At 41.3% G+C, this 27,727-nt stretch overlaps 1 protein-coding gene across 2 annotated transcripts in view; it reads left to right on the top strand.

The window, feature by feature from the left end:
• The window catches only part of LOC144762286 (uncharacterized), a 729,681-nt gene that overhangs the window by 53,887 nt on the left and 648,067 nt on the right, over nt 1–27,727 (top strand). For both annotated transcript variants that reach the window (XM_078647423.1, XM_078647425.1), the window contains exon 2: nt 8,196–8,323. In XM_078647423.1, coding sequence (XP_078503549.1) covers nt 8,196–8,323 — 128 coding nt within the window. The remainder of the gene's footprint in view (nt 1–8,195; nt 8,324–27,727) is intronic.

The raw sequence follows: 27,727 nt of genomic DNA, 5'->3' as shown, positions 1-27,727 counted from the left end.
CACCACCACTGGCGTGCACACACGGACACCACCACTGGCGTGCACACACGGACACCACCACTGCCGTGCACACACGGACACCACCACTGCCGTGCACACACGGACACCACCACTGCCGTGCACACACGGACACCACCACTGCCATGCAGACACGGACACCACCCGTGCTTAATTAAAAAACAGCCATGGCTTTCATTTGGAAAAAATTAAGTGAAAGGGCACTCGTCAGGAGGCTACTGTAGTTTGCCATACACATTAGGTGACTTTGAGCTATTGGCATTGTAAATGACGATGACTTTTATTTATGTTTTGGTTTTTAAAACATAAATAAAAGACCTTGTCATTTACAATGTCAAGACCTTAAACTCGCGTTCATTTACACTGCTAATAGCTCTAACTTTTGCAATGCCGAGACCGTTGCATTGTAAATGCTTGTTTTATGTATGCTTTTTAAGTGGCAAGAGCTGGACAGCTGGAACTTTACGTCTTTTTGCATACCCCTGTGTTGCAGAGTTAGCATATTATTCACGTGCTTTTGCATCACTAGGCCTTGAATCAAATGAAAATGTGTAAACAGTTCAACGTTATTATTAACAGGGGCCCCCAAAATATTGCTTGCCCAAAGCCCCAAAAACTCTTAGTAACTTTTAGCAGACACATTAGGATTTCACTAAGATTTAAGAACCAAATGCACCACCCATGTAACGCATATCTATGCAATTACCGGCAGTCACCAATTATATATATCACAAAAAGGAAGTTAAACCGCAGATTCTCGGAATTACCATAATTTGATTAAGATCATCAGGTCACAATTAAGGGGGCAGAAACGGGGATTACAGTCAATTAAACAAGTAAGGGTAGATTTAAAATCATATGAATCTATGAAAAGAGCGCATGAAACATGAAGTGACGTGAAACCAAGGAAGCAGGCAGCCGAAAGGAGATGCTCTTTTAAAGTCTATGTGGCATGACTTAGCTGTGGAGAATCAACAGACATATTACTGCTTAATTTTACTGTTCTTCAAATACCGCACAGGTAAAACAAGTACACAAGGTGTATCGGAACGCCAGATACAAGTATACGAATTTTAATTATTTACTCATAGCATACCTTCCCCCTCAGATTGAATATAATGAAACAAGCTGAAACGGTGTCCCGCTGTGCAGTTAGATGGCGATTTTGAGCATATGGTGTGAACCCGCCCATTGATAGAGAGATTTGGGATCTAATTGGTAGAGGAGGTAGAGTGCACACTCAACAGACAAAATGTACTCCAAGTGAAAATATGTCTGATGGCTTATGTCTGCACCGGCCAGAAAAAGCAAAAAAACGCGAGTAATAAAATTTATGCTGTCGCCTGGAGGGATATAGCATTCCATTGGAAGCCGACTGAGGATGTGGAAAACTGGGCTGTTGTAGAAGGGGAAGCTCTGCGAAAGGGCAACAGGGTATTCCGCAAAAAGCCCATTGCTGAACTCTGGTTGGAAGTATTAAGAGCCTTCCTGAATAAAGACAGTGGGGAGGAGCCGTGAGTTCAGACTGCTGCATGACAAAGGCAGGAAGGATATATGGGCCAATGGGTGAATTATACTACTTTATCAGCACATCGTCTATGTCACCTTATTAGCAACACTCGTTGTACTAGGCGTGGTACTAGAGTCTAGGGGAGGTGGAAGGAAAGAAGGACGAACAGCAAATGAGAACGGTCTAAAAGCACGAAGGTGAAATAATTATCAAGGTTCTGACATCTTGTTTACATGCATGATTACAAAGCTCTGAATGGACAAGCAGAGATGTATACATGAATCCATGGCATGCTACCTAAATGTATAACACCACTAACATCTTTGTATAATAATGTTATTGTTCCAGGTGGCACCCTCAACTGTCCAGTCTGCCTCTACCCCAGCCCTGTAGGTCTACCTCTTAACTCTGCTAACACATCGTCCCTACTTTATAACTCGCCCACCTTGCTCGTGTCACCCCCCTGCCCCTCCTGCTCACTACCCGTCTGCAGAGATCACGCTGCCCCCCACCCGACCACTCCCGAGGAAAACGCACACATGCAACATGCACCGGGTCTGACCCGCAAGGGGCTGCTTTCCAACCCCCAGGGCAGGGACCACCAGCGGGGGGGGCTGCCTGGGAAAACAAGCACGCCAAATAGGACGTCTGAGAACACAGGCTGTAGTGGGGGAGAGGGGGAAATCACAAGCATTTGCAATGCAATTAGGCCCGGTCACCAAAGTAAACGCGATCCTCTTTAGCAAATCAGATACATTTGAAAATCAGAGATTTCTTTTTCTTGTAAAACCACGCTGTGTAGGTATTTTGCAAGATAATGGGAAACTGCGTGTTTGTGCTTGCTTCGGTTAAAATTTGTGGTAATATGTGAGAATCAACAGTAAAAAAAAAACAAGCACCTACCTCCCAGTGCCCTCACTGCGTTGCGAAACTTCTCGATGCCGGCCAGCAAGAGAGCAGTGATCGGCATGCGGGCGCCGTGAGCGCGACTGAATCCGCGCGTGGCCAGCACTTGTCGCTCCCTCTCCCATTAGGATTGCTGGGCGCATGCCCAGCTCTTGTTTACTTTTGTCGGCTTTGGCGGCTGACATGATTACAATAATTCTCTGCCGAGAACGCGCTTCGCGCGTCTCTCTAGGCCGAGACCTAAAAAGCAGGGAAAATTACCTTTTCATGTTTGGATGTCGATTATGAAATCAGGTGGCCAATCTTTTTCAGCCAAAACCATGTTAAAACCCTCCCAAAAGAGAACATTAATGAACCTGGGTATGTTTCCCTCCAATAGGAGTTGTATTTCGTATAACCGATGTAGGACACTCACCCTTGTATCCAGTGTTTCTACCTTAATCTACTCACTCAGCGATACTCCCACCAGACAGTCTATCAGGTTCTGACGAACTATTGTGACTTCTGCTGCGCTGTCCAACATTGTCAGTGCCCATTCCCCTCTCAAAAACAGTCCTCAATATCTGGGGCACGCCTGACCATTCAGACCAGCTACCGCCTTCTTGTTGAATTGAGGTTTTTATGTTTTAGGTTTGTCTTCATGTTTAATAACTCAGTCAGATGAGCGTTGAGTCCTTCGGTTTCACATGCTCCTCCGTTCTGTGCTGTAACCGTCCACCTATCTCAGAACGTTTATCAGATAACTCCTCAGAGGAACGTGTGTCAGTATCCTGATAACTGTCAGGTGTTCTAATATTATGACGGTTTCACAGGTTATAGCATTTTTCAGTGGCTTCCCGTTGAGGAGACCCACCCTGTGATTTAATTTTGTCTTTATTTTTCTTGTTATCCCACGTCTTCTAACTTGAACAATCTCGTGCTTGCTTAGTTATCCTTTTCAGAATTGCTGTACAGTTGTGGTTTAACAGGTCATGCCCCCAAATTATCGCTACCTAGTGTACCATAGGTTTCTTCGATGATTTTAGGTAATTTGCACACCTGCTGTGCATGTGCCAAAATGCCTTGGGTGTTGGCGTATAGCCAAACGCAGCTTGTTCCCCTTTTATGTTACTTAACATAATGACCGATAGTACTGCAAAACTGCCGGTTCCGTTTCATCCCCAAGTCCTCATATTAATTCTGGAGCTGTTTCAGTACTTCAGGCAGTGAAGGGGTACCATCTGTTCTGGTATATAGTGCAGCAAGGACTGTACCCCAAGTTGTGCGGTCTTCCACCAGGGGAGCCATTACCAGCAGCAAGCAAGTTGTTAATATTCTGTGTTTTTCTTGCGGGTCCGTATGGGGAACACCACTTCAAGCTGGCTTGTTTTTTGTGCAATTCAGAACGGAATCTACTCCTGTCTGGTGGCAACCTTACCCCTTATTGCATTCAGTGTCTGTGGGCAAATGCCCTTTGTAGCCAATGTGGCTGTGCAGCCTGAGCAGTCTTTGCAGGGTGTAGTGTTAATGTTTGTATTACGAACTGTGTCAAACATCTGTATATTGTTACTAAATGTTAGTATAATGACCGCATCTAGGCTGGCGATTAATTATCAACATTAAGATGCAGTGTTTATCATGCTAAGGCTGGCCAAGTAGCTGCCTCATTGCTGAGTGGACTGAGTTTTACTTCTTCTGTTGTATGTGGGAGGGCGCCATTAGACCAATTTTTAGTCTTAGTATGTTTGAGGTATCTCTATTTCTTTGTATGGTGTATCATTTTCTGGTATTCCTTACTCTTTGTAGGTGTGAAATAGTTATGTTGTCCGCAGCCAGGAATGTAACCCAAGAATAGAATACCTCAGTCCTAATTGCCCCATTAAGGTGAAGTCCCCACCCCTAGATGTGAGACCAAGTTGTAGTAGTTTGTGAGTAACTTGCATGTCTGCAGTTCTCAGAGATATTAAGTGTTGCTAAGTCTTCTGTGTCATACATATTAATATGGTATCGGAGAGGGTAACACATTAGGAAATAGATCCTTTGATAAGTTCAAGCTTGTACGACCTACAGCCAATACATAGGAATCACCTACTCAGCTGAGGAGGATAGTCCCTACCACCACGGACATCAGTGGTTAGAATTGAGTAGGGATCTCTGAGAAAACATGATAGAACCACTCAGGCGATCCATAAAAATAAGAACCCAACCAACATTGGCGATGTCATGTCGTGCAGTACATTAGGAACTTCGCATTTGTGGACAACATAACTGTTGGGATGGTGCCAGACTGATTCAGTGTGTCCCCTCAGGATATGTTCCCCTATAGACCAGCTAGCACACAGTGCCACAATAAGCACCTCTAAACGTAGACAAGTAGCAAATGGTTCTGGCGACCACTGAACATATGTGCTACTATGATCAATAGACGGGTAGCAAATTAAAGTATCTGGACGCTGAAGAGAATAATACGTTCCACCATCATGCTGAAACTATATTGATGTGCAAGCATATAAAACAATATAAAATTCAGGCGTACTCCCATGGGGGGGGGGGGGTAGATGGGTGTCTGCGTGTTAGTATGTGTTCGTGTGTGTGCGTTCTGACAAGAATCCCCTTACTGGATGATCCAACCCAGTTACTTGATCGAAAGAATGTAATTCCCCGTCGTGGTCACACGCTGGACATCCCTCGTAGCGAACAGCAAGCAACTGGGCCGAAGCTTCACCGTATGCAAATGCCACTTATTTATGCCACAGATCGCTGGGGGTAGCACAACTAGTTAGTATGAAGGAGTCTTGTTCGTTATCACGCCACCCCCAGCGATCTATGGCATAACTAAGTGTATTTTGTTCTAGATTGAAACGTATCTAACTTCTCTGACCCATGATTCAAATGTGGAGTAAAGTATTTAGAAATGAGCAGCAAATAAATGCCTCTTGCCAATATCAATTGAATTGTTGGTTCATAGTCTGTTAAATTAATATAGAAAGCATTTGAAAGGTGGCGGCTAGGACACTTCTTGCCCTCGGTTTAATACAGCACAATCCAGCCGCCTAGGGCCAAACCCCTTGTTGCTTTTTATACTAAAAGGCATCCTTGTCTTGGGGCCGAGATCTTAATCGGGCTGCCACTGTTTAATGTTTTAGATAGCTATGTCACCATATGTATGAAAACAACAAGCACATTTGCACAATGTATGTATAAGCTTTGTGCATAGTGTCAAGGTAGCTTGATAGTGTTCTTGCGAAATTGATTCTGTAAAATTGATTCTGTAAGCAAGTAAAGTTTACAAGAATCTAATCCAAACTGTCATGGACGCAAATGTGTGACAAAAGTCATCATGAAAAAAAGGAAGGAACTTTAGGAAAGACCTGTGTATATATAAAATGGCACTGTTTCCCTCCGAGTCTACCTAGCACATATGACGGGACCCTGTGTTCCATTTTGTGCAGCTCAGGCCTACCTGATGAAGACCTGAGGAATAGAGGACCACCCCCCACACACACACACATATTTTATTGCTGCATTCCTTTGAGCTTGGTGGGACACATACTGGAGGAAGAGACTCCCCCTTTACACGTCAAAAGGGGGTTCTTTGATTAAGTGATGGATTACAAGGAAAGTTGGGGGGTCTGGGCAAATCTCAGGAAGGAGATGGGGCTGCTTAGGGAATCGTACGGTGAAGGATGGGAGCTCAGAATTATCCTTTTGGTGCACATATCACTGTGGCTCACATCCTGGTGTGAGCCCTGGTCACTTCCATGAAGTGTTGTGGGGTTATCAAGATCAGTGTCTTTCCTGCTGTGACAGCCTTTCAAGAGGGAAGAAGAAATGAAAAGATGTGTACTGGGAAAAAAAGCTGAATCTCTACGTAGAACTCATGCCCTAAATTTCATTTGGTGTCTAAAAATGGAAATAATAAGGAGAGGTTGAGACTGTAAAACTTGTCAATTGTCAAGCAGCCAGACAGGCTGTGTGATAATGGGAAGCTGTGCAAGACTTCTGCCTGTGACCAGGACTGGGGACAAAGGCCTGTTAGTCTTCCTGCTGGGTGAGGGGATATCTCCCAGGAAAACCAAGATCTCCTGTTCTGGACCCTAGAGCACCAGCTCCTGCCTGCTTGCTAAGACCAGTGTGCCCTGCGAGTGAGAGGAGAGCATTAGAGGAAACGAGGTCCAGTGGGGAGCCCTACTAAGAGGACTCCCTGAGTGAGGGTTGAGAGAGCAGCTGTGCGGTGATCCAGTCACTCACTGTCTGCAGAAGCGATCTGGTAACCACCCCCATATTCTAGGAGAGGGCCACAGTGAGTCGCACTCTGCCCGCTTTGCCTTTTTGCTGTGAACCCATATGCCAGAGGGGGCAACAGTTGAATTTACACTGAGACGTGTCCGCCTTATGCGGCGTCCCCTAATGCCAGGAGGGATTGCCATGGTGTGGACGAGTGCACTGGAGGAGTCTGTGTTGGCCTAGAAAGTACTGTGACAACCACGTATGCCACAAGGGGTTGTTGGCACCAACATTGCCAGAAATTTGGCTTGTTTCCCGGACAGAAGATTGCAGCTGTGACAGGTTAGGTCAAGCCAGTACACCAAGACCTGCACCAGACTGATACCCCTGATGACTTGAAGGATGCCGCTGGACTGTGTACCTTCACTGGGCTCCATTGGGAGCTGGAGGATCGAATCTCCCCAGGTGAGGGGATGAGTGACTACTCTTCTTTGCAGACCTGGAGCAGCTCCTATTGCTAAGACATGCTGCCAGTGCTGCTAAAAACTTCTATACTGCCAGAGTCTGTAAGGCTAGAATTGCGCCTGTGAAGCCTTAGGTGACTCGCTACTGATGGTGCTACCGCACCATAGAACTTTTGACTAAATCCCAAAGATTCATAAGGAGAACTCGTGAGTATGGCCTATTAGTGAATATTCCCTGGGACCGGCTACCAGTGAATGGGGGAATAACCCCGACCACGGCATAAGGAAGAGGGTGGGACCGTGATCTGCCAGCATCTACCAGAGATCCAACCTCAGGAGGATTGTGCTGTTGCTCATGAATGTTAATTTTCTTTGAATGTGTTGAGATAAAAAAAAGTATGTATTTGACTGGGCGTTAATTTGTTGTTAGTATGTGAATTCTTTGAGTTATTAGTTGAGTTCACTGATTTGTATCTACACTTTCCCCAATAGGTAGCCTTTGGCTTCTTGTCCACAGCTACCAGTTAGTCAAATGCAGAAGAGGTACTTTGCCTAGATGCTCACGATCCATAATAGATCGAGCCCCAAGATATGAAAAGTGAAAGACCTCCACCACTATGGTTGGGCCCTGCATGCCCTGTGTGCTTCTGAATGTGGTTTTGACAAATGATAGATAAACGTCATTGTTCGAATGCATTTTATATGTTACTCTCTAGTGAACATTCACAACATTGTTTTTGTTTGATTTTTAATTTTTTTAATGTATTAATCTAACAAAGTTGCTGTTTACGCTTCACCATAACACTTGTAAGTGAGTAGACTTTGCTGTTTCAGAAAAGCCAGCAGCAAGAAAGAGGTTTAAAAAGTTCTTACCTATCTTGCACTTCACCTGATGTATAGGGGTATTCTGGATTTTACTACTTTGATCTCTTTTTGTTAAATTAAAATTGATTATAGAATGTTATTGCTGAGTGAGGTTGTGGCCTGTTTTTAATTCCTAAATGTCCAACTTTATCTACTGTACCCTCCTGTCTAATGAGATTGCGGATGAAGAACCTGGACTTAGTTAATTTCTCTCCATTATTTTGCAGAGATGGTCTCCCACCCGACTTGGAGAGACAGAGCAAAGCCTACGTGTTTCCATTGGGAATGATTGGTACCGTGGTCCCCAGCTAGAACCACGTAACGTGCAGAAGGATGTGTTCTCTGATCTTGACAGGTAGGATGCTAAATCAGTGAGAGGTGGAGAGAATTTTCTTTGTTTGATGCTCTAGGTGCATATAGTGTATGTCTCCAGAATTGAAACCTTGCTATCATTTTGGACTGTCCAGCTTTTCAGGCCTTGTCAACACCATTGTTGTTAGATATGGCTGTATAACATTCTGCAGTGGTCTGCACATCAAGAATTCGGATGCGGTGCTTAAAGAGGCTAGAAAAAGTCAAGGTGGAAATTATTTTGGATGTCAAACAGAAAACTGGCTTTGCTGCTATATCACATCTGGTGTTAGGTCTGTTAATATTGTTGTAATTCAAACCTTCTCTGCCTTTATTGCTTGAACTTACATTTTATCAATGAACTAATCTTCCATTCTTACAGATTGCTGGGGGTAAGAGGGTTGGCGTACACTGAAAAAGAAACCCCTTCCTGATTGATTTGTTCACCACAAATACATTGTTCAACATTACCACTGAAATGATGGTCCTTCTCTAGCCTGTCCATGTTTACATGACGTTTTGTCTCTGAAAAGCTATTTTCAAATTGTGTTGTGCCGAGGAGTGAAACTTCAATCACTGGTCGGTCTCTAATTCGTAAATTGGTTGCATCCCCTAGGCAAAATAAATTATGCTGGTTAAAAATCCAAGAACCTCAAGCCATTTTCCACCAGCTTGGCCCTTTGTCATACTTGATATCGCAAGTGTTATAGCTGCTGTGAACTTCCAGCTTGGAGAATGACTTGGTATATTTTATTAGCTATCAGGTATAGCTATTTAAGTCTGTGATTACAAGTGTATTTGTGACAATAAAAAAAATGTATTTCAAAGACTCGTGTTTTACTTTTTATTAAACACATTGTACGTGTAAATATTACAGGCATCGTTGTCTGCCTTTAAGTTACGGTTAAGGCTCGAGTTCCTTTAGAGAAGCATTTTCTTTTATTATTTTTTAATCACCACACTGACAGGCCACATTTCCTGTTGAGTATGGACCAACCTTTCTCAAAACACGATTTAGTCCACCACAGTAGTGTCTGCTAAATCTGCAAAGTAGTTTTGAAATTTTTGAAATGGGAGAGCAACTTTGTAGTGGACGAATTTTGCTCTCTTCATCTGAATTTGTGTCCTGCCGTTTTGAGTTAACATTCTCTCCTCCCCCACCCTCCCAAAAAAAGCAAAAACAGTTGATACATGTGGATATTGTGCAAATTTCCATTAAAAGATCGAGGGGAGCTGGAAAAAAATCTAAATGAGTATGGCAAAATTGGTTGACTGTCACGAAACCATGATTGCAAGCAACATCATATTTTGAAAGCATGTTAGGGTGGATGCTGCCTACAGGACACTGTAATTTCTTCCAGTTTTGCTTATGGTAAACGCGTGTGATCAGCTTTAGTTATTTTACCATGATGTAGGAAACAGGCCACATCTTATGCTGCCATTCCAATGTGGACAAGTGTGAGTAACAAAGCCCGGGAACCTCTGATGATGCTGTAATTTAATGTGGTCTTTTCAGTCTTAATCATAGGTGTGCAGTCATTTTGCATTACTTAGTACACTTTGCAATCATCATGTTGGGGCAATTAATTTACAATGAATGGAAAACCACTCCCACAGCGATAGCATAATAATGAATGTGAACATTTAACAAGACAGATGATGATGCTGTTCAATTTAAGCTTCTGGAAAACACGGCACGCCTTGTGCTGCAGTTTAAACTTGTAGTCCAAATGTTAACTATGGTATCTTTTAATGTGGCCTCTTCAGTGTTCTCCATCAATGTTGTGGTTTCCCATGCATGTGATGGCTGTAATGTGGCAATTACATTAAAAGGATTATAATCTCTTCAGAAACATGAAATGGCCTGAGTCTACTGGGCACAACCAAAGGACACTTCCTTTGGGCACTGGTCATGGAGTCTCTACCCACTGGGCCCAGGGGCAAAACCGTATGTCTGCACAGGGTGCCTAAGGTTCACTTTGAACTGCAAACGTCTTGGCAAGGCCCAAAGTATTGCCCTGTCTTTCTGGTGGAATGTACAGCCAGAGTCCATACCATACACAAAGGCTATGCCAGGAGGGCTCTGGGGAATAAGAGCATGATGTGGCTAAGGTCTGTCCTGTGCCAGAGTCACCTGATTGCAAATGAAAGCCTGGGCTTCACATGCCTGGTGGCCATAGTCCCTAATATGGCATCAGAAACCTATGTCCTGCACACAGAGCCCGCAGCCGAAGAATGCTCTTTGCTGTCATGACTTGCCATAGCCACAACCGTAGAATGTTCTTTGGATTGGGATAGAGTTCTGTTTCATGATCTCAGAGCGGAGGATGAATCCAAAGTTTGTCTTAGTGACAGTGCGCTCACTTGACATGGCCAGGGGCTGTGCCCTGTGCTCTTAAGGGGTTTGAACATTGATGTATTTGTACAAAATCTTTGAATTTCACTAAAATAACAGTAGATAAATGAAATTTAAAGTTTTATTCGTCGAAATCTGTTGATGTTGTAAACCTAAAAAGTTAGACTGTATGTCTATGGCACCAGACCTTAAAACTCCTTGAAATTCACAAAGTGTAAAGATAGATACTTTATTGTAAAATTGATCTTTATTCAAAAAGAAAGGCATAACACAAGATCACGCTCCCAGCTTTACTCGCAGCCAACAAGGCCTGGAATGTTCATGGTTCAATACAAGTTCTGTGCAAGTGGCTACTTAACCCCTGAGGCTTTTTTACCCCAGTGCCGAGTCCTTTTCATTTTTAGATATTTGGAGTCCTTCATGCTTAGGCCTCCATAACTGGCAGAGAGAGCTGCATGGTGGTAAACCATTTTTCAAATCGTTTTTCAAATCGCAGTTTTGGCATTTTCCTCAGAAGTAGATAATTTCTCCACATGTTTGTACTTTCAACCTGCTTCCAGCAAGAAAAAAAAAATATTCAAAATTTGGTAGGACAAAATGTCAATTTGTAACATCATTTTCATTTGTAACATCTTGTCCTGATGGCTGATTTACAAAAGCAATATAACAACATTTACTTTCGCTAGACTCTTCTGTTTGTGTGGATATATAGGGTTTGTTTGTAGGTTGTCCAAGAACCAGAGGTACCCAGAGCCAAATACTGATCTGGGCCTTACAGCGGGTCTTCATTGTTACCAAGTATACTGCATTTTATATGGCAAGAGTGAAAAATCTGTCTGAAAGCTTATGCATTTCTGAAATGTACACCAGATACTGAGTTTAGGAGCAGTGGTTTTTTGTATAGCTCTGAATTTGTGACTACCCATACTAGCATGTGATTCGGAGGCATTTTTCAAAATGTCTTCTTTCTTGCACGCTGGCTTAGATTTGAAAGGCACAAATGCAGAGCAATCCAATTGGCAATAACAAGTGTTCTTCTATTCTGTGTTCCCCCACGCCTCCCAGTAAAAATGTACCTCACTTTTGTGGCTAGATCTAGTGGCAGCAACAGGAAAGGGCCCAAAAAGCCACATGAAAACATGACATTCTTCCACTGACAACTGACCTTTTTTTTGCAAAGTGGATAGCTGTGGATTTCGTGCCCTAGCTGAGCCGGCACCCAGGGAAACCTAGCAAACTTGCATGTTTTTATGTTTCGCCTGCACTGCACTTGTATAATCTCATACATAAAAAAATATATACATCTTAAACGGGGCCTGGAGCACACCCATTACTTAATTTCACTTACAAATGGTTGACTACCATGTCACTGTTTCCTATTGGCCAGTAGAGCCTCCTGGGCTTTGGAGTCTTCATCCATGTCATGGACCAAGTACTTCCTGTGGCCAGTGTCCCTCCACTGGCCAGCAGGCTCCTGCAGGTACACTTTTCTTTTTTTCTTCCTCCCCCCCCCCCCCCAACCTCCCATGCGGTGTCACCTTCCCCAAAATAAATGTCTATTTGAGAAACAGAAGCAAATCGCCTCATATGTCTCGTTATTTCTCATTCAAGTGTTTTTTTTTGCTTTTTTATTGGTTGGATTCTTAAACCATACACAGTTCAACTTGTTGGCGCTTGTGATTCTCCTTTATAATTTGATGTTAATTGAAGTTGGGGAAAGGGTGTAGCCTTACGGCTAGAGCAGCCGACCTCGAAGCTGGGGAACTGGGTTCAAGTCTCGACAGCGACCCTCAACATCCTGTGGTTTTAGGCTAATTACTTAATCTCCCAGTGCCTAACAAAATTGAATGTGTCCTCGTAAAGCGCTCTGATACCCGATCTGTCGGGTCTAGGTTGCGCTATATATAACTCTTAACTACGCCACCCCTCCATCCCAAAGTATTTCTGAAAACAACGTAATGATTTCTTCCTTCAAGCCACTGGACAGAAAATGAGAATTTCTGCTGCTTCACAGAGATGGTCCACTAGATGGTGCTAAACGTCGAGAAGAAAACCACGACTTGTCTCATTTCCAACATTGGCTTACGCTTCAATCACTACTGTGTGTTTTTCATAGAGCCCTCCTTGATATTAAACAACTTTACTGAGGAAAAAAGCAGTTTTGAGATTTGTGAAGCGGCTAAAAAACTGTTAAAATTATTTACACCTGTAATGAGCTCCGCAAGAAGGCAGACGAGAAAACTCATTCAAGACTAGCTTCTTTTTGTTTTTTAATTTTTTCAACCTTTTATATAGTGCGAGCCTGACCGAAGGAATTGGAGCCCTTTACATAAGATTTTTAGTCACAGGGAGGTTGAGAGATTTGCACAGAATCCTCAAATGTTGAGCAGATGCTGAGACTCTAACCTGGTTCCCCTGCTGGAAGCTCTGGCAGTAACAACACATCCTCTCCCCAGATGAGGGCTGCTTCCCACCTCCAACCCCAGGCTGTGTTAAGGTATATTGCACAGCAGCATAGTCTCCTCTGCAAAATGTCTTAAAGTAAATAAAAACAAAGTGCAATGACGCGGTTAACTATGGCAGTGCCATTGTATTTGTTTTTATGGTCTTTGAGCCATGCTGCACAGCAGCCCATGCTGCTGTGCAACATCTTTAAACAGCATTGACCACGCCAATGGGCCTTGCATAAGCAAAACATGTTTGCTTTGTCAATGTTTGTTGGAGAATAGATACTCTGGTAAATGCATGGTGGGGTAGCTTGCATGGTCCTCACCATGTTTTTCTACCCAGAAACACTTGCACACCTCAAACTTTGAAAAAAACACATTTTACTCGCGTATCTCTGTATGGCAGTTTCACTTTATGTGGAGATCCACATATTTCATACCACCCAGAGATCACATATGTCTTACAATATTAATGGTTCTTAATTTTATGGGTGGGCCAAGAGAGTTCGACACAAGTCCCTAAATCGCTGTGTGTAGAGCTCAGTGATAGGGCGGTATTTGGTGCTGTGCTCATCAGCCACTCATGGAAACCTGTCAACCATAGACCTTTTTGTTCACTGGATACCCTGGAGATTTCAGGGTCATGTGCCTTAAGTGGATTCCATAGGGTTTTCTTACCCTGCAAACATGCCAAAAATCACACATTTTCCTTACATTTCTGTGATGAAAGCATCTGGAATCCACAAAATTCCATGGGTGGCGGCCTACACAAGCCCAAAAAGTGGAGCTTCACAATAGCAAGTGGGCCGATATTGAGATTTGGCCCCACTCTCCTGGCCCATATGTAAACACAGCACCCAAAAGTATCTGATGTCCTCTCGCTTGTAAGTAGGGTGGGATGTTTCAGTCCATAGGGGACAGTAGAGACTTTAGGGGTAAGAGTGGGGTGTGTTGCAAGGATGGGCCACACCTACCCCATTATTGTTTTTATAGTATTTCTGTCATACAGTGGGCTTTCTGCCCCTCCCCTGGGGCAAATTGGAGGCAAACTCCTGGCTCTACCCCAGGCCGGAGAGTGTGAGAGGGCAGAAAGACTGGTTTGTTCTTTTTGGGATAGGGGTATAGCCACTGCCTGAGTGCAATGCCCGTACCCCTTTCTTTTGGCTCAAATGCAAAATCCCTGGTGTCTAGTGGGCTTTCTACACCCATCCCGGGGAGGGGGGCAGATTTGGGGCACCCTTCACAAATGAAAAAAACATATCCACCCCAGGGATGGCAGAAATACACTATTGAACGGGTAGTAAACAACTGCTACTCCCTGACCTGATGCACTGCTAGAATTCGTTCAACTATTAATCTTAATGAATTTACAATTTTTACTCTATTTTTTCATCTATTTTTCTTGGTTTTATTCACCATGTTGCTTCTATGATGCAAACATTATTTTCTCATCTTTTATCTAATCATTTTGTTGATTCCACATCAAATATTATTCATTGCCTATACAGTTAATCTTTGGTGTGATACTTCTCACACATTAACACAACCCATAACAATTGTTACAGACGATTGAGGAATAATTGGCCCGATGCATTTCGGGACCCAGTCCCTTCTTCGGGGGCCTTCCTGTAAACAAAATACATATGTATCACTTTCTGTTTGACTTTTCAATATTTACATCTTTACATTCACTTATGTACCCAAGGGTCACTTTTCTGTTTCAAATCAATCACCAATGCCACCTGTGTAGTTATGTCTACTGGCATTACCTTCTAAACTGTGGAGTTTCTTTCTTATATTTTACGGGTACTCTTCCGGTGCTAGCTACCTTAAGTTAAATCTTATTCCCTGATTATGCACGCGTGTTTAAACAAATGCTGCATTAAACAAGCTTTTCATGTTATACAAAATTCATTGCACTCGGTTACAGAGTTAATGTTAGAAAAGATTTAAAGTTCTTTGTAATGAGACACTAAATTCCCTCTGTCTAAAATGGATGCCCGAAAGCAACTTGAATGACACGTTCTGGTATAATTTAAATTTTACCTTATCGTTCACTTTTTGGATTCTTATGGGTTATGCTTCGCTCTATTGTGTAAATGTGCCGGAAAGCTGTAAAACATAATAAACCCGTTGTAATACTGCGCTGAATACTGATCACTTTAAACCCAGAGAAAAATGTTATCTCTGCTAGTCGAGCCTTACCGTATTTAGTTACGTGTTCTACAAATGCTTGCGGGTGATAGGTGCATACTCCGTTGTCACCACTTTCGTTCTGTGTTCTGCCTACGAGGGTAACAAAGTTGGATTAAGGGTTTAGCTGCTATAAAGTTTGAGATCATTAAAGACCTCTCGAATTCTAACTACGAGTTTGCTTACCGGCTCAAGTTCATGATCCGAGCTTACAAGTCGGACTCAGTCATTCGATCTGCTGCAGGGCTCTCGTGTATCGAAATCTCGAGAGATTAGGACGCGTTGCTTACATTTAAAGTGTTTTCTGTCTACTAGCTCTATCTCAGTCTTTCTATTGGACGCCATGTTGGAGCGGTGTTAAGGCACAGAGATAGTGAGATAGTGTGAGGAGCAGGAAAATATCGTAATAAACATCTCTTCAATCCAACTAAGCAAACAGCAAATAGAAGTATTGAACAAAGGAACATCGTTTGTACCAACATACAACTCAAACTTACCAGAGACAGAAATAGCATTTTTTAAATTCATGAGAACAATCAGATTACGCCATTTTTTCAGCAATGTATTACCTGAATCTACACCAGCAAACCCCTAAGGAATACATAGAATTCAAACCCAAGAGCAAGTTTACAGCTCCCACATCACACTAAACCATTGACATGTTTGAAAAGTTAGTTTTACAAGACCTTCAGAAGTTAAATTTTCAAACTAAAAGCAAAACTAATTTTTCAAAACATGATAGGAAAACTCTTCAACAATTAGCGGAAATGGACAACTTAGAATTCCAAAAAGCAGACAAAGGAGGCGCCCTGATAATCATGGATGCTGCATTTTATCGAAGGAAAGTTGAAGAACATCTGATGGATGAGACAACGTATTTACCACTGGAGATGGACCCCACTAATGAAATAAAAAGGACGTTAGAAACAATACTTCAAAACGCCTTCACCATGGGTTGGATTTCAACAAAAACTTTACAATTTCTCTCAGAAGTAGAACTCAGACGACCACATATATATATGCTCCCCAAGGTGCACAAAAACTTGAAAGACCCACCATTCAGACCTATAGTTTCAGGAGTAGGATCGATATTTGAGCCTCTAGGCAAATATATAGACTTTTTTCTTCAAAAATTTGTGGTCCAGTGGAAAACCAACATTAAAGACACCACCGAATTTCTCAATCGACTAGGAACACTAACATTAGTAAACACTGACCAATGGTTATTCTGTACGATTGATGTTAACTCACTCTATACATCCATACCGTTAAAAGAAGGAATAGAAGCCATTGAATGGGCACTACTGCAAATAGAGGACATTGGAGTTAATAAAGTTTTTTTACTTGAATTACTGCTGTTCTGTTTACAGCACAGTTACTTTCACTTTGAAGAGAAATTCTTCTTACAAATCAGTGGAACCAGCATGGATTTTGGAGGAGCACCAACGTATGCTAATATATTTATGGCGCAATTTGAAGAGCAACACATCCTAAATGACATCAAATGGAACACCTCATTACTGATGTATCGTCGATTTATAGACGACATATTTTTGATCTGGAGAGGATCAAAAGAGACACTTGAAAGCAACATCTTGGAATTAAATAAAAAAAAAACCAGGATTCAATTCACCCACACAATAAATAATGAAGAAATATCCTTCTTGGACGTGAAAATAACACAGGAGAAAAGAAAATACATACACAAACGTATGTCAAACCAACTGACCGGAACAATACATTATTGTTCAGTAGTTTTCATTCGCCGCAATTGATAGAGAATTTACCATTTTCACAAATGTTGAGAAGCAAAAGAATAGGTTCCACATTTGAGGCCCAGGAAGAAGACATGCGGAGGATCAAAACAAAATTCAAACAAAGAGGATACTCTACTATGTGCATCAATAAAGCTGAAGAAAAAGTGAACAAACTGAGTCGCGAAAGTTTACTAAAGAGCACAAGGAAATCATCTCCTAAGCCCAATAATGTTTTTGTTTCCAAGTACTCAACAAAATCCCGAAAAATTTAAAAAATCATACTGAAACGTTGGGAATTGTTACAACAAGACGAGGATTTTCACAATATATTTCAAGATAAACCAATTTTCGCATATACTAGAAGCAGGAATTTAAAAGAAGAACTGAAAAATAAAAGCAAGAAAGAGACATTACAACACAAAGGAATGAAGAAATGCAACAACTGCATTCATTGTAATAATGTTATGCAACAATCGCATGTATCTCATCCTAGAACAGAAGAACAAATACCTCTCAGACTAACAGCTGACTGCAACTCCAACTTTGTCATTTATAGTATAAAATGTCCTTGCGGACTTATGTACATTGGAAAAACGGAGAGAAAGGTGAAAATCAGAATAGGAGAGCAAAAAAGTATGATAAGAAACAAGAACACCAAATCCAATTTAGCAACTCATTGGCTAGAAAAGCATCACAACATTTCTCAGTTAAGATTCTTAGTGATTGAGAAAATTGAAATAAAACCAGGAAGGGATAATGAAAAATTTCTGTCCCAAAGGGAAGTTATGTTAATTAAAAAATTCCAAACCATGGAACCATTAGGGTTGAATGACAAACTAGATATGGGATGTTTTTTATAATTGATCTAATGGAATGTGGTTTCTGATTTCGGATGCATATGCAGAATGATGAATAATTTCAATTGTCAGGATTAGTAACAGAAACAGCCATGCAGCAGGAAAATACATGTACAGTATTTTTATTTGATTGTATTTTTATATGATTGTGCTTTGATGAACTTTGGGCACGAACATAATAGTGGTATCTACCCAGTTAGTATTCATGAGACACGTTAGGCACGCAATTCAATTTCTTTAAATTTATGTTCAAAATGAGGTAGCGCAACAATCCCACTTTTATTCAACTAATGAACAGTGAGAAATCGGACGTCGCTTTAGTTAATTACAAACACTAATACCCGTTTCATTCACCTAGTTACAATTCATTTTACTTTCAGCATATAACATTACTGTTTTGACACCGTTACAACATGGCGTTCAATATTAAGACGCGGACAGAGCTAGTAGACAAATAATGCTTTAATTGCAAGCAATACTTTCCAATCCTTTGAGATTTTGATTAGAAGTCAGTCATTAGCGTGATTATTTGTTTCTTGCAAGTAAGCATGACTTAATTCTGCCAATACTTCACACTATCTCTGTGCCTTAACACCGCTCCAACATGGCGTCCAATAGAAAGACTGAGCTAGAGCTAGTAGACAGAAAACACTTTAAATGTAAGCAACGCGTCCTAATCTCTCGAGATTTCGATACGAGAGAGCCCTGCAGCAGATCGAATGACTGAGTCCGACTTGTAAGCTCGGATCATGAACTTGAGCCGGTAAGCAAACTCGTAGTTAGAATTCGAGAGGTCTTTTATGATCACATACTTTATAGCAGCTAAACCCTTAATCCAACTTTGTTACCCTCGTAGGCAGAACACAGAACGAAAGTGGTGACAACGGAGTATGCACCTATCACCCGCAAGCATTTGTAGAACACGTAACTAAATACGGTAAGGCTCGACTAGCAGAGATAACATTTTTCTCTGGGTTTAAAGTGATCAGTATTCAGCGCAGTATTACAACGGGTTTATTATGTTTTACAGCTTTCCGGCACATTTACACAATAGAGCGAAGCATAACCCATAAGAATCCAAAAAGTGAACGATAAGGTAAAATTTAAATTATTAGATTTGGGGTAGGGCGAAGGCACTCCTTCGATTCAAGTTTACCAGAAACCTTCTCTGTGTGGTTTTATGATTTATGATTCCTTCTTTAGCGTGCTGCTCGGTAATTAAGGGCTGCCTGTCCCTTAGTTGAACAATTATTTCTGAAATGGTACGTGATAGCACGATCACGACCCTACCTGGCGCACAGCTTTGATTTGGTAGTATTTCCTCCTTTTCTATAGTTATCCAATTATTCCAATTATTCCAACATTCCACGGTTTGTTTTAAATTGTTGAATTTATTTTCAAAAAGCCAACTTTCAAGAAAAAACGATCTTTTGCATTCAGATTCATTTCATTTTACTTTGTAGCTTTTTTTAGTTCATGTTTTGTATTTAACTTCATACAAGTATATATCTGTACGGATAATCGTTATGTCCTTCAAATACATCCTTCACTTAATTCATTGGCCCGATGCATTTCGGGACCCTTGTCCCTTACTCAGGGGCCTCTGTAAAAAATGTTTTCATAAACATTAGTTCTTTCTCACAGTTTTTAAGCTACTTAGTTTTTAACCTCTAAACATCAGCCACAATTACTTGAGCTCACCTGGCTCATACGTGTACATTCTGTTCCTAAATAATAGTATATCCTGTTTATATTTCCAAACAAACAACACTATCTGTATACTATTATTGACATTTTCAATGGTCTATGCAAATCCAGTCTTCAATATCTGGGTATTGGTAACGTCATTGAATGATCATAAATTCTGTAACATTCTCATCCTGCTAACATTGACATTTTCAATGGTCTATGCAAATTCAATCATCAATATCTGGGTATTGGTAGCGTCATGAAATAATCACCAATTCTGTAACATTCTCATCCTGCTATGAGTGCTTCAATCTGCATAATGCCTGCGAGACATTCTGACTAGACATAGAGAGTGGTAATGTATTTTCGATAACTCACCGATTTGGTGAAACTTGAGCATGTAGAAAATGTGTTTTGTGCCTTAAACAAACTTCATGTGAATTAAAAATCTGCGTGAAACATGAAAAAGGTTTATGTTAGAAACCTGTAGCATTGATAAAACTTATGCAAAAACTGGCGCAGCTTCGCCATGAAGTTACCTGCTCTTCGTAAGTGGGGCTTCACCGTTTCTGAAAGGAAACGTGATATTCGTGTAAATATGCGGAAAACGAGCGAGTGATAGAGTTCACTCTAGATTTAAACTGTGAGAGCGTGTGGTTCGAAGTGAGCTTACCGGAAACAATGCTTTGGCTTTCTTATATCTTCCAGCGCAGTCTGTTGATCTGTGCTCAGTGCCGGCGATCGAGTGAATGTACCGGGTTCACGCTAATATTTGCCTCAGCTGTGTTGATACTAAAACTAAAAGACGGACTGGAGACTCTAAGTAAGAGTGTCCGCCATCTTGTAGTGTCGAAATACAAGTCTAGATACACAGAGTGTTACCATATACGTGAAAACGGGCATATGAGCGGTAGCTCAATAACCTTAATTCCTGCACATACAACCTTAATTTGGAGAAGAAAAAGGGGCTCGGAAGAAATATATATGTAATTTAAAAAAAAAATTTACCTAATGATGTGGTGTTTTAGTATTAGTGTTAGAATTCAATGCCACCTGTCATTACACTACAAAACACACAATGTATCAAAAAAGATTTTTTCATTAAATTATTCACAAAAAGCATGCAAGGTCTAATTTGTCATTTAACCCTAACGGTTCCATCGTTTGGAATTTCTTAATTAACATTACTTCTCTTTGAGATAACAGCCGATGAAACTACATATTTGCTTTTGGATAAAGACCCAACCACAGAAGTCAGTGCAACTTTAGAAAAAAGTTTGCAACATGCTAAAGAAATGGACTGGATATCTGGTAAAACAGCACAATTCCTAACCAAGCAAAACCCAAAAAGACCCCATATGTACATGCTCCCAAAAGTGCACAAGAACTTGTATAATCCCCCCTTCAGACCAATCGTGTCAGGAATAGAGTCTCTTTTTGAACCACTTGGAACTTACATAGATTTCTTTCTTCAAAAATTTGTTCTAAACTGGCAAACGAATGTTAAAGACACTACTGACTTTTTGAACCAATTAAACCAACTGGATCTAACAGACAGCCAACAATGGTTAATGTGTACAATTGATGTGACCGCTTTGTATACGTCAATCCCCCTCAAAGAAGGAATTGAAGCCACCGAATGGGCATTGTTACAAATGGATGATCTGGGAGCTAATAAGGTTTTCATATTAGAACTTTTAACTTTTTGCCTGCAACATAGCTACTTCCGATTTCAGGATGATTTCTTTCTACAAATAAGCGGAACAAGTATGGGATTTGGGGGAGCACCAACGTTTGCTAACATCTTCATGGCACAGTTCGAGGAATCATACATTTTATCTCAAGTTCAATGGTCAAAACATCTCATTCTCTATAAGAGATTCATTGACGATATATTTCTGATTTGGAACAACTCTCAAACAGCCTTAGAACAAAATATAGCAGCACTTAACGAAAGAAACCCAAGGATTAAATTTACACACTCCATCAGCTCCACAGAAATCACATTCCTGGACATCAAAATAACCAAAAAAAGCATGGAATTAGCAACCCAAACGTACATAAAACCAACAGATAGAAATAACACTTTACTGTACCAAAGTTTCCATTCTCCCAGATTAATTGACAACCTCCCTTTTTCGCAAATGCTGAGAAGCAAAAGAATCTGTTCAACCCCAACGGCCCATGAAGAGGACCTACAAAGATTGAGGAAAAAATTCAAGGAACGGTGTTATCCAAACTCCTGTATAGAACAGGCTGCAACTCGAATAAATTCAATAAAACGAGAAAGTTTACTGATTGGCAAAAGCAAAACAAACAGCACCAACCGAAATGTATTTGTGTGTAAATTCTCCACCCGAGCAATTAACATCAGAAAGATAATCATAAAAAGGTGGGAACTACTACAAAACGACGAGGATCTCAAAAATTTATTTCAATCTAAACCTATCTTTGCGTACACAAGAAGCCGTAATTTGCAGGAACATCTGAAAGCAAGGACGAAACCAAGTGACACCAACTATAAAGGAATGCGCAAATGCAATAATTGTGTACACTGCAACAACGTGATACAACAAAACTTTGTGACCCATCCAAGAACAGGGGAGAAAATAAGTTTAAAATTCACAGCGGACTGTAACTCTAGTTTTGTACTGTATTGTATCAAATGTCCATGTGGACTCATGTACATTGGGAAGACCTAAAGAAAACTGAAAATTAGAATTGGCGAGCACAAGAGTATGATTCGGAATAAGAACACCAAATCAAACCTGGCAGCTCATTGGATAAGCCATAACCATAATATATCTCAAGTACGATTCATGGCTGTGGAAAAAATTGAAACACGAGAAGGAATGGACAGTAGGAAACTGTTATCTCAAAGAGAAGTAATGTTAATTAAGAAATTCCAAACGATGGAACCGTTAGGGTTAAATGACAAATTAGACCTTGCATGCTTTTTGTGAATAATTTAATGAAAAAATCTTTTTTGATACATTGTGTGTTTTGTAGTGTAATGACAGGTGGCATTGAATTCTAACACTAATACTAAAACACCACATCATTAGGTAAATTTTTTTTTTAAATTACATATATATTTCTTCCGAGCCCCTTTTTCTTCTCCAAATTAAGGTTGTATGTGCAGGAATTAAGGTTATTGAGCTACCGCTCATATGCCCGTTTTCACGTATATGGTAACACTCTGTGTATCTAGACTTGTATTTCGACACTACAAGATGGCGGACACTCTTACTTAGAGTCTCCAGTCCGTCTTTTAGTTTTAGTATCAACACAGCTGAGGCAAATATTAGCGTGAACCCGGTACATTCACTCGATCGCCGGCACTGAGCACAGATCAACAGACTGCGCTGGAAGATATAAGAAAGCCAAAGCATTGTTTCCGGTAAGCTCACTTCGAACCACACGCTCTCACAGTTTAAATCTAGAGTGAACTCTATCACTCGCTCGTTTTCCGCATATTTACACGAATATCACGTTTCCTTTCAGAAACGGTGAAGCCCCACTTACGAAGAGCAGGTAACTTCATGGCGAAGCTGCGCCAGTTTTTGCATAAGTTTTATCAATGCTACAGGTTTCTAACATAAACCTTTTTCATGTTTCACGCAGATTTTTAATTCACATGAAGTTTGTTTAAGGCACAAAACACATTTTCTACATGCTCAAGTTTCACCAAATCGGTGAGTTATCGAAAATACATTACCACTCTCTATGTCTAGTCAGAATGTCTCGCAGGCATTATGCAGATTGAAGCACTCATAGCAGGATGAGAATGTTACAGAATTGGTGATTATTTCATGACGCTACCAATACCCAGATATTGATGATTGAATTTGCATAGACCATTGAAAATGTCAATGTTAGCAGGATGAGAATGTTACAGAATTTATGATCATTCAATGACGTTACCAATACCCAGATATTGAAGACTGGATTTGCATAGACCATTGAAAATGTCAATAATAGTATACAGATAGTGTTGTTTGTTTGGAAATATAAACAGGATATACTATTATTTAGGAACAGAATGTACACGTATGAGCCAGGTGAGCTCAAGTAATTGTGGCTGATGTTTAGAGGTTAAAAACTAAGTAGCTTAAAAACTGTGAGAAAGAACTAATGTTTATGAAAACATTTTTTACAGAGGCCCCTGAGGAAGGGACAAGGGTCCCGAAATGCATCGGGCCAATGAATTAAGTGAAGGATGTATTTGAAGGACATAACGATTATCCGTACAGATATATACTTGTATGAAGTTAAATACAAAACATGAACTAAAAAAAGCTACAAAGTAAAATGAAATGAATCTGAATGCAAAAGATCGTTTTTTCTTGAAAGTTGGCTTTTTGAAAATAAATTCAACAATTTAAAACAAACCGTGGAATGTTGGAATAATTGGAATAATTGGATAACTATAGAAAAGGAGGAAATACTACCAAATCAAAGCTGTGCGCCAGGTAGGGTCGTGATCGTGCTATCACGTACCATTTCAGAAAAAATTTAAATTATACCAGAACGTGTCATTCAAGTTGCTTTCGGACGTCCATTTTAGACAGAGGGAATTCAGTGTCTCATTACAAAGAACTTTAAATCTTTTCTAACATTAACTCTGTAACCGAGTGCAATGAATTTTGTATAACATGAAAAGCTTGCTTAATGCAGCATTTGTTTAAACACGCGTGCATAATCAGGGAATAAGATTAAACTTCAGGTAGCCAGCACCGGAAGAGTACCCGTAAAATATAAGAAAGAAACTCCACAGTTTAGAAGGTAATGCCAGTAGACATAACTACACAGGTAGCATTGGTGGTTGATTTGAAACTGAAAAGTGACCCTTGAGTACATAAGTGAATGTAAAGATGTAAATATTGAAAAGTCAAACAAAGTGATACATATGTATTTTGTTTACAGGAAGGCCCCCGAAGAAGGGACTGGGTCCCGAAATGCATCGGGCCAATTATTCCTCAATCGTCGGTAACAATTGTTATGGGTTGTGTTAATGTGTGAGAAGTATCACACCAAAGATTAAACTGTATAGGCAATGAATAATATTTTATGTTGAATCAACAAAATGATTAGATAAAAGATGAGAAAATAATGTTTGCATCATAGAAGCAACATGGTGAATAAAACCAAGAAAAATAGATGAAAAAATAGAGTAAAAATTGTAAATTCATTAAGATTAATAGTTGAACGAATTCTAGCAGTGCATCAGGTCAGGGAGTAGCAGTTGTTTACTACCCGTTCTTTCAAGGTTTCATGCACATAGGGGATAGGCAGCCCCATGATACCTGATAGCATGCAATAGGTTGAATAAAGTGTATTAAAAATAGTTTTAAAAAGATAAAACACGGAAATAATTAGGTGTGCCAGGTTGCCTACGTCATTTCAAAGAAATACACTATTGCCTCTTGTGGGGCAGGGTTATGGCTCTATACCAGTGTATGCAGTCCCCTCCTTTTGATTGTTTGGCAGTCTTTTGTATTCCCTGTTGTCTAGTGGTCTTTTTGCCCCTCCAGGGGCGAATTGGGAGTAATTGCCCCCCCCCCCCCCCATGGAGGCAGAATGACCAGGCGTGTGGCTGCAGTGGGAGCACAATCCCTTGCCTAGGAGCCACTTCCCCAAAATCCCTGGTGTCTAGTAGTGGATCCCTACTTGGGGAACGCTCTCCTGTAGCGTTCCCCAAGTAAGGATTTACTGGGCAAAGATATCGTTCGAACGGGAAGTACTTCCCGTTCCAGTGGTGCCTCCCCCAACACAATCTGTGCTTGGGCATATCTCAGCCTTCGAGCACTCACACAGTGAAAGTAAAATGAGACAATCAGCTCATCTTTTACTTCAGCAGTAATGACGTCAGCACGCCTTGCACACAGATCGTCATTACGAAAGAAAAAAAAAGCATTGACTGCTCTGGAAGCTCTCCCCGAGCAGCCAGAGCTAAAAACAAAAACAAAAGAACCTCACTGTGGCCAGAGGGTCCTTAATCGCCCTCCTCAGTGTGCGCCATTGTCCTTTGTCTACATTAAAAGGGTCTAGTGGAACATACCATAATGAATACACCTCAAGTGAATAAATAACCTCAAGGGAGCTGTGCACACTTATCTCCTACCCTTGCCATTCGCTGCTCATGGCCTCAAGTGTGTAAGGTCGTGGATGACCAAATTGATTCGATTTAATAAAGCTATGGTTTTATGTCGTGTTTGCACGTTACATTGCAGTATTATTTTTTCTTAAAATCAGTTTCCATTGCTTTTTGTAGCTTTCAGGACCATAATTTGATATTGCCATTCATGATATGTGATTGAAAGTGACATTTTTTCATAGAAACACTTTCATTATGGGGTTGGTGTACAAGCTAAAGAGAAAGTTGTTGATTGGAATAGTAGATACGCGGTTTATTAGATAAATGCATTCGGAGCAGAGGATATATTGAGCAACCTAATGGGGTAGTAGTGGAGACAAGAGATCGCACCTCCTAAAAACCAACCAGTTTTGTGGGCAGATAGTGTTGAAAAGGTGGAAGTAAATTGTCCCTATTATGTTAAAGGTGCCATTCAGGGTAATACCACACCCTAATATCATCTGTGTGAGTGCACAGTTGACACGACCATTGTGTTACAATATTTTACAAATAGTATACCCCGGCACTCAAACAAGTTAGTTGTATTTAGTCATATATATTTAGAAGTTGCCAAACTCAATATTTTACTTTACACAGGTTTACAAATTCCATGAAAAATGATACATTTTCTCAACAGTTTAATTATCCCACTGAACATATATCTGATAATTTTCAGTTTTTGCAGAAAAAAAGGGTACAAGGACTAAACCGTATGGTGATGAATTTTCCTAATCCAATTGATACTTCAATATTTGGTAGATAACAGCAGACATGTGTTTCGTTACGGAAGTGACTGTTCGAGGCATATGAGCTGCAGATTACACACTGTGCATAGATTGCCACCTAGTGTTGGGCCTGGATGTTTGCACTTGTTTTTTGTTCTTTGGCAGTCATGAGATAGGGGACTTCTCCTTCGGACCACATTGCGCATGGGCATCGGCTCCATCCTCAGATTGTTTTTTTCTGCCATCGGGCTCGGATGTGTTTCTTGCGCTCCGGTTTGGAACCGGGTTTTCGTTCGGCGCGCAATCCCTCGCCCATTTCCGATGGTATTGTCTCGAACGCGTTTCCCATCTCCATTCGATCTCGATAATTTCGAAGACTTCGATTCCAGTCGCCGACTAAGGCCTTCGGGCCTACCTATGCCTTACCTTCTGGCTCATGGAAAGGACGCCATTCAAGAAGTGTCCTGGATGTGGGTCGAAGTTTCCCCACACGATCTCCATGAGGTGTGCAACCTTTGCCTCTCACCGGAGCACGAGGCCAGAGACTGTTCAGCTTGTGCCTCTTTCCGCTCCAAGAAGACAATTTGGGATCAATGCGCTCGAAGAAAAATGGCTCGCTCATCAGCTTCGATCCCTGACGACATCTTTGAAGAGGGTGTCGACGTGCCAGAACAGCAGCGGGCCGAAGAAAGTGCCAGCTACTCCGATGCTGAAGACATCACTCCAGCCCAGCAGGTCGTAAGTACTCACATCGGCCGGACCCTTCCTCGACACCCTCCAAAAAAGGCTTTGGTCACACCCTCACCTTCGGGCCCGGGTGCATACCGAGAGACTGCTTCCCACGCCCTGCCTTCGGGCTCGGCAAATAAGCCTACTAAGCCTTCAGGCGACTCAGGCTCGAGTCAGCCTACTCCCGGTGCCGATACTTTACCGACACCGAAAAAGAAGCCATCTTCCTCAACCACGCCGACCGCTGCTTCGACACCCAAGCACTCGGCGCCGAAGACTGGCACAGGCTCATCGACACCAAAACCGCACTCGGAGCCCAGCAAAAAACTGCCTAAAGGCCCCAACTTCCCTGCTTCGGAGCCGAAATAGCCCCTGGAACCGAAAAAACACATTCCGGCAAGGACACTGCAAAAGGTCACGGTTCTAAGCCAAAAGACCCTAGAACAGCTACAGAGTCGGTGCCAAAAAAGCCTCCGGAATCGAGAACTTCGACACCGAAGGATCTGCCTTCCACAGAAG

The sequence above is a fragment of the Lissotriton helveticus genome, chromosome 6 (assembly GCF_964261635.1).
Source record: "Lissotriton helveticus chromosome 6, aLisHel1.1, whole genome shotgun sequence".
In the NCBI taxonomy this organism is placed as follows: Eukaryota; Metazoa; Chordata; class Amphibia; order Caudata; family Salamandridae; genus Lissotriton; species Lissotriton helveticus.
Note: the sequence above shows the minus strand (reverse complement) of the source record. Positions and strands in the feature narration are given on the sequence as shown.